The sequence below is a fragment of the Habropoda laboriosa genome, unplaced genomic scaffold, assembly GCF_001263275.1.
Source record: "Habropoda laboriosa isolate 0110345459 unplaced genomic scaffold, ASM126327v1 scaffold243, whole genome shotgun sequence".
Lineage (NCBI taxonomy): Eukaryota > Metazoa > Arthropoda > Insecta > Hymenoptera > Apidae > Habropoda > Habropoda laboriosa.
In genome coordinates this window covers 850,373-858,369 of record NW_017100433.1, presented here as the reverse complement: position 1 = coordinate 858,369, position 7,997 = coordinate 850,373, and the positions used below count along the sequence as shown (strand labels likewise).

The following is a 7,997-nucleotide window of genomic DNA, read 5'->3' as shown; positions in this document are numbered from 1 at the left end:
CCGCGAAATAATCGAGAAGTTAATGTAACAACGTTAACGTAAAATATTTACCGGTAAACATCAAGCCATTGACCTACGCATGAAACAAACTTTTCCTTTCCTTTCCTTCGTTATAATATTTCGAATTATTTTAATCTTAATCATAAACTTTTTAAGTATTTCCTTCCTTCCAGAAAGTACTAAACTTAATATAGTCACATATATTTCTATAATATAAATATAGAGAATTACAGCGTAAAGACTGTATAAAATACAATCTCAAACCATACCATTAGTGTAGCATAACCAATCTATAATATTTCCGATATTATTAACTGTGTTTAAAATCACACAGAAACAAACGAATAGAAGAAACGGAAATGAAACAATCACCGATACGGAGAGAAAGAAGAAATTGTTGAAACGTTGCAATAAACAATTATTTCTAGGTTTTAAAATTAGAGTCAGGTATAAAGTGATATTTAGACGTTTTATAGTATAATATGATCTCCAATCTGTACTCTATGTTGCAAGTGTAACGGTGTGTAGAAAAATAATGTCAATCATGTGGCTAACCGTACTTGCTATGAAAGTACAAACTATAGTACATCATGGAGTTTAAAAAATATGTGTTTTCAAACAAACACAATAGTTTCTAACGACGTGGAATTGTTCATCGTTTCACGCTGTTAAATCCCTTGCACAAAACGCAAAAAACGATCTTGCAGTCAGACCTTATAGTTATCTTTCTTTATATCTTGACTTCCTGCGTCATATAAGTATTAAAGTTGTTTCATACATTCAATATATAGATAAATGTTTCCGATATGGTACATTAACAGTGAGCTAAGCACCAGAAGAAGATATTTCAAATCAAATATATTTAGAATTTACTCAAACTATATATTATGGTCCTCTTGTTTATTCATTTGTGCTGGTGTTGCTGGTGTTGGATCATCGTGGAACAATGGATTCTTCACTTCCATTTCTCCTGTCTTAAACAATAAAACGTCAGAACTTTTTTCCACCAGATTCTACCAATAAATTTTTTATAAAATCAACCGAATACTGAAACTTACAGAAGCTAGTCCCGGGCACTCGTAAACGGTGTAATCTCCTTCCTCATTCTCCTCCTCGCTATCAGCTTCCGAGACAGAGCCTGGATCTCTGGTTGCAGAAACACGACTACACAAATCATTATCGGAACGATATTCTCTAATTAAAATAAAATTTCTTAAAATCACTGAAAACTTTGTCAAACTTCGAGAGAATTTTCCCACGCTGGAGAGAATCTTCCTATGCCTATTCACTTTTCAATTACTCAAAGTAGATCGAAAATATCAAATGAAAATTACTACTATTATCTCCATATATGAAAAAAAAAGTATATATACACATATTGTGGAATCACTTACTTTTCCATGGCAATAATTTGTTGTTTTTGGTGTTGGAAGTGGTACATCTGAGCAGACTGTGCAAGTCTTTGATCTCCCGAAGGCGATACCTCTTTGTTCGGACCTGTTATACCATAAGCTGGATACTCTATGTCAGCAGCTGCTTTGGCACCCCATTTTAGTCTGGGAAAAGTACTTAACATCATTAAATAAACTCCATTCAATCTTTCTATCGTTCGTTAATAAGAAACATTTGATATACTTATTACCTGTACCATGTTAAAGCGATTAATACAAGTGCACACATGGCCGCTGCGCTGCAACCAGCAACGATAGCTAAAAGTAAAAAAGAACAATTCATTTTCCTATGTGATGTTGCATTATTCGTCACACACGTCGCTTGCTTACCAGTAAAATATATATCATTATTAAAATCCTGATTCACAGGTACGAACAGTGGATTGTATTCTGTACGACGTTCCAACTCTGGCAACACAATCATCGACGTGTCTTTAAACTTCGATTCAACGTGCCTCGGGCTTTCTTTGCGGACTGCGTCAGTTTTCTCCATTGCCTTATTCTCCTGATCCCACTTGGTCTTGTTCCTTCTCGGTTTCTCGTTAACCCACGTATCACCGGCATCTGCTACAATTAAATGGAACAGAAAATTACGAGAATATCCGTTGAAACCATACGAAATATCAGAGTGTTAAGTCCATTACCCAAGTAAAAAGTTTCCTGATAATAACGTGGATCGTTCGGCTTTACCGCAAACGGATGTCTCTCCGGTGGATTCAAGTCGTCGAACTTAAAAAAAAATTCCGGATTGGTCATATGCGGTTTCTGCGTCTTCCTGTCGTTATCCCCTTCGTCCTCGTTAACCATAGAACCGTCGTAACTTCCGTGAAAATCTAACAAAGGTTCATCCTTCATTTCCTTATTGAAATTCGTCTCCTCGTAAGCCATCTGTTTCAACGGTGGATTTCTATCGTACTGATAACCATCGTCTTGGAAATTCCCATCTTCTTCGTTCGTTTCACGCGGATAATAAGGCAACTTAAAATTCGGATATTCCAACGGGCTCTCGAATGGATTCAAGTCGTAGAACGGTTCTCTCTGTTGCGGTGATTCGTTGATCGGCTCGTTATATCGCATTTGTCGGTGATTCCATCCTTTCGGTTTTCCGTTTCTCAGAATCTCAGCTAGGCTACCCTTGTTCACCAATGCCTCCAGCAAATCCCTCTCCTTCAGTCGATCCAGATCCACACGATGCTTCTTGTGGGCCTGGTTAGCCAGCAACGAGGAGAAACGTGCTCTCTGCCCCTCGAGATACTTGATAACTTGCCTGAGCATGATGTTCTCCGAGATTTCAGGGACTTCATCTAAAAGGGAGAGAAAAAAAAAAAGAAATTAGGTATTATTCAAGTATCTACGATTCTACGGCACTGTGTCGAAATCACTTTTTCTACGCAAACAACTTGTTGCACCTTTCAAGAATGTTCCAGTTTCTTCTCAACTTTTTTCGATTCTTCTCTTGTTTCGCTGTTTCGGTTAATCCCCCTCTATTACGGGGGAATCGAATGAAATTGAAATGGAAGAAAAAGCGTACCTAACGATATTGACAAATTACACGACACCTACGCCTTATCGGTTTATTTCCGGATAGGAACACGTACACATGGATTTCCTGTGGTTATACAACAGGCACATTTCCTGAACGATGTTGGCGACGTGTGCGTTACAGTCATTTGATAAACACGTTTATCTAATTTCTATTCCGTTTCAGACTGCCGCGCGTGCACGCACAGATATAATTCATTGGTACCGCGGCAGTAGTGTGTCGGGGTGAACAAGCGTCTTTTTATATTTTTTACCGTTTAAATATCACCTTAAATTGATCGAGGTTCGGAAAAGAACCGAGACATAGGGAAGACTAGGGAACATCCCTCGGTACGCTGTGCACACGCGACAGCATATGCAATCTTCCGAAAGTAATCCAGGCGACATTCTTCGAACACAGATTTTTCACACTTTCCACTTGAAACATGTTTAAGTTCCGTCGAAAACCTGTTAGTTAGGGGAAAAATGTTTAATAAGTCAAGCAGTCGAGTTTACAACGTGAAACGATCGATTACCTACGTCGTTAGGATGACATTCGCGATATCGTTGCAAGATGTGTTTCGATCATTTCAAACGTTGTTTAATAAAAAGAAAAAAATTTGTTGAATCGTTGAGAAAAGTAACGGTGCAGTAAGATATAGAAGATGGGGGAAAAAAAGAAAAGCGTAAGGTCGTGAATGTGAGATACTACGCCTAGTGTCGTTACCCTCAAAAAGAGCAGTGTTTTCGGTGGAACGGACTCAGAGTGTATGCTCACCTCGATAAAAATCGAGTTCACCGGTGGAGAGGGTGACGAGAACGCAGCAGGGTAGCAGCAGCCATGTGCAGGTGCAGAGGGTCGATGTCATCATCACCGTTTCAACTGGCAGGTGTTGGCCAGGTGTGGTATCCACAGGTTTTTATCGTCTTGCCGTTTGTCGTGGTTCCATATGTAAGTACGTCATTTCATTGAGGGCAGACAGAGAGTTTGCGCGGTCAAGTTCCGTTGCAATCAATACCACCATTACCCTTTCCACCGCGAATATCGTCGCCGACGAAACCGACGTTTGCCCTTCTGCGGAAGAGCTTTCCGTCTACGATGCCTATCGTCTGTCGTTTCCCCTTTTCTATGCTATATACGTACCCTGTGAACCACCATCGAAATCGTATTTACCATGAAATAAATGGAACACAAAAACGTCGTTAATGACGTTTTCTGTCGAATTTACCGCGGTACTCTTTAATACCATCGAAGCAACGATTCATATGCGAAAGAACACGTTTTCAAGTATATGACAATTTCTTTCACGTGTATAATTTTTTTTTTTTTAATCAATGGAATTCTTTGTATTATTTGTTCGGAGGAATTTGAAATTTGGAAAAAAAGAGAGTCGTTCCTTGTTCGGTTTTACTCGTCAAATATTTCGATCGCATCTGCAACGAACTGTATGTATCTTCGAACGATCTTCTAATGGTAGAGATGATAACATTGCTTAATACTTTTATCCGCTTATCTTCGGACACATGTGAAAGACGACCGAGAAAAATGATGCAGATGATGACCGTGATCGAGTTTTGTATAACTCGTAAAAATCAGTCGATATGAGAATAGATTTGAAGTATGGAAGTACTTACGAGAAGTTGTACCGGAAATCAAGTACGTTTGAAAATTTCCAAATACGACGCAGTTGATATTTCTTGCACTGTGCTAAAAATTCGATAATAACACCCTCAGTGAACACTAGTCACTGAACTGTCAATCGCGACGACTGTTCAAAGAGTATTAACGTCTTGATCTGACGCGGATTACGCGCGGAACGATCGCCATTAGCTTGTAGTGTTATTTACTACAGTTGTCGATATAGAAGATGTCTAGGTTAGATCGAAATAGTTGAAGTGGTCAAAGTGGTGATTTACTTTATCGTGAAAGCAGAACTGTTGACATTTCAACTGATGTAAAAAAATCATTTTTAAACGATAGAAAATGAAATATTGGAAAAAACAACAATGTAGAAAAAAGATAAGTGATTTATTTTTTATTAAGCAGAGGAAGGAGTAAAGAGTACTGTTATTAAAAAATCAAAATAATTTATTTTCGTTACAATTTATAATGAATATTTTGTACGTTTAAAAGAAATTCGTATTTGTCCGAATATGAAGTGTTCATCTTTTTAAAATTTCAAATGATTACTACACGTCTAACGAACATCTCGAAACTTTCGACAAATCGATATACGCGGACAGATCGTAGCGCGGGATATTCGAATGTACACATCGTGACAGAACTATTGTATAATCGTAACCGTGAACATTGTATAACAATTTTATAGCACATTCATGAGACATTATACATTTTCCACGTTAAACTTAACTCGTAGACTCACTCTGGCATATCTTTGTACTTTAACGTCTAATAAAATCAATTTCCGTTACATTTACACGGGGAAATCGATTAACTGATCCCCAACCTTCACAAATATCACACGTCACATAGTTCAATTCGTTTAAGTGTCGAGATCACAAATCAGGGATTCACCTTTGGAAGACATGCGTGGTGGCTTTTTATCCGTTACCTTTTGCTTTCTCTTTCGATTGATCACCCCGTCCGTTGCGTCCATCATTCTCAATATTTGCGTTTGATCAGAGCAATCGACCGGTGCAACAGAGATATCCCTTACCGCTCTGAATTTTCCGCAATTGTTTAGATGCTCGTTTTCCAAACGGAAAAAGTTCCATATGAATCTCCTATTAGGAAGGGGCAGCAAATTATTTCGCGATTATATTGTATCGACATCTTCTATGGTTGTTAATTTCAAAATCTAACAAAACAATAGATAAATACTAGCTCGAAAGCATAAATTAAATCATTAGTTGAGGTGGTGACATGCCGAACATGCAAATTAATATGCAATTTACAGATAAGAAAGAAATGAATTCGTTTGATTGTTCGTCTAAATGGGAATGATCATGTTCGAATACAGATAAAATTCACAATTACAAGATATCAACATCAATGACCATGAAACGCTGTCCGCTCCTCGCTATCGTCGTTCTTACAATCCATGAGACGAATGGCTGCTTTCTGTTCATCGTGTTCGGTGTGTCTGTAAGGCCCTATGAAGATATCTCGAACCGCTCGAAATTTCCCTACGTTGTACAGGTGTTCGTTTTCCAGACGAAAATAATTCCATGTGTACCTTCTATTAACTGATTAGTAAGACGAATTGATACAAAATGATGTTTCTTATGATAAATCAAAAGTTTTGCCGATAATGCCAAGAAAGTATTTTACAAGTTTTAAAAAGCTTAAAAATGCTTTCAACTCATATAAAAAATGCAGGGGAATAAATAAAACGGGAATAAAGATCGTAAACAAATAAAATTCCTCTTTCAAGTTTATTAAGGTTTATTAGTTTCACTCTGTAAACATTATTTATTCAGCATGTCTTGTGTAACTGAAATGTAAAATCATTTTAAATATCATGCAAGCAAAATTTCATTGTCAAGCTTCGCTGGGGATGATCTACTACATAACCGTGTGCAATATAAAATAATTCGTATACATTAGACGTGTATGTACAAGCAGAATCATGGTTTCTAATAATGTATTTTTATTGCTAGTAATGTCCACTTACTTCTAACTTACCTGAATACTTCCAATGGCGCCACTATAGAAACCATTAAATCTGCGTGCACGTATCCCATTTCGGTAAGAGAAAGCGAAAACGCCCAACCAAAACGGAGCACAAAATCTTCGATTATTGCAAAGTAATAATAATACTATAACAATACAAATTTTATTGTGTAATTATAAGATAAAATTATTATCTACACTACCGTCTACGTATAGTCAAACTTACTGGAGAAGAATAAACTATTTCTTCCCTGAGGAATTTGTTCTCTCCTGCATTACTGTCAAATAATCCCCAATCCAACTTTATATCCCATGTATATGTGAAACAAGAACTCATAATACTTGCGGTAATCCATAAATAAAAATAAGGATTTTCGGTGGACATTACGTAATATTCTACGAAGAGATATTGCGTAAGTGTCATTACAATTCTTAGCACTATGATAAAAGTTTCTAAACAAAAAAACTTACTAGCGTTAGTTAAATGTAGGTATGAAAAAAATACAACGAAAAAGCTGGTAGCATATTTTGCTGCATTCACAAGGTGGGGAAAAGTTTCTTTTGTGTCTCTATATCGTCGTAAACACTGTGCAAATCGAAACCACGCTGGCAAACAAGCTACGAATGGTCTCATTGATAATTCACGCATTATACAAGTTTCTGCATCTGTAGAAAAATACATTTAGTTAAATACTTATATCTATCAAGCTTTACAATAATAACTTATAATATCTGATTACGAACCGGTGACGTTGGTCCACGAAGAATTTTGTACATAAAAGCAAACGAAATATTGAAAATCTAAGAAAACAGTATGTAGAGAATTAAGTTGATCTGCAAGCCAGAAATCAGCAAATCCGACGTAGAAAAATGGAGCACAAAATATTCTACCCAATACACGGAGTGCCCAAAATCTAGCCTCGTAACGTAATGTTTTTGTTGGATTAAATAAAAATAAGGCTAGCAATGTGTATAACAAAAACTGCAAAAAATATTTATATTTCTTTATATTTTAATCATTTTATATGCTCTATAATCACTTACAGGTTGAACAAATGGCGGTATTCCTAATGTTTCACTGTATAAGAAACCTAAAATTGACAAAGACCAAACTAATCCAAAAACACTAGCCATTTCAATGATATGCTGAAAATGAATTGGTACGTTTGTTAATAATTTATGTATTGTAAGTAAGAAATAAAGTATACAACCTGTTCTGACAAATGATTTCGAGGATCAAGTTCAAATATTAAAACATGATTTACACCAGAAGATCTCCACCCATAGACATTAATTCCCATAAGAAAAAGAAACTGAATCATAAGTAATGGTCCGCGATATAATCTACATAAAACTCGCCAGTTATTATTGTCTTTATAACGTGCACCTAT

The 7,997-nt window shown here is 36.5% G+C and overlaps 2 protein-coding genes across 3 annotated transcripts in view; both read right to left on the bottom strand.

The window, feature by feature from the left end:
- Positions 1-750: 750 nt before the first annotated feature.
- LOC108575843 lies at positions 751-4,679 on the bottom strand. The gene is made up of 8 exons (XM_017938750.1): positions 4,608-4,679; positions 3,751-4,117; positions 2,096-2,755; positions 1,782-2,018; positions 1,643-1,709; positions 1,395-1,556; positions 1,059-1,164; positions 751-974 (listed from the first exon to the last, which is right to left on the bottom strand). Exons 2-8 carry the CDS (start codon positions 3,842-3,844, stop codon positions 879-881), a joined length of 1,422 nt encoding a protein of 473 aa, XP_017794239.1. The 5' UTR covers positions 3,845-4,117; positions 4,608-4,679; the 3' UTR covers positions 751-878.
- A 797-nt stretch (positions 4,680-5,476) lies between these two features.
- Positions 5,477-7,997, bottom strand: part of LOC108575829 (xenotropic and polytropic retrovirus receptor 1-like) — a 4,320-nt gene continuing 1,799 nt past the window's right edge. For both annotated transcript variants that reach the window (XM_017938735.1, XM_017938734.1), the window contains 7 exons: positions 7,818-7,993; positions 7,651-7,752; positions 7,351-7,588; positions 7,078-7,272; positions 6,833-7,002; positions 6,619-6,752; positions 5,477-5,717 (listed from right to left, as the gene is read on the bottom strand). In XM_017938735.1, the coding sequence (XP_017794224.1) occupies positions 5,477-5,717; positions 6,619-6,752; positions 6,833-7,002; positions 7,078-7,272; positions 7,351-7,588; positions 7,651-7,752; positions 7,818-7,993 (1,256 nt within the window). The remainder of the gene's footprint in view (positions 5,718-6,618; positions 6,753-6,832; positions 7,003-7,077; positions 7,273-7,350; positions 7,589-7,650; positions 7,753-7,817; positions 7,994-7,997) is intronic.

Excerpts from the sequence above, each read along its gene's own strand:
- LOC108575843 (XM_017938750.1), bottom strand. The coding sequence starts at position 3,844 with ATGATGACATCGACCCTCTGCACCTGCACATGGCTGCTGCTACCCTGC. Across the intron at positions 2,019-2,095 it reads TCAGGAAACTTTTTACTTGG|CAGATGCCGGTGATACGTGG; the intron begins GTAATGGACTTA and ends ATTTAATTGTAG. Across the intron at positions 1,710-1,781 it reads TAATGATATATATTTTACTG|CTATCGTTGCTGGTTGCAGC; the intron begins GTAAGCAAGCGA and ends TTTTACTTTTAG.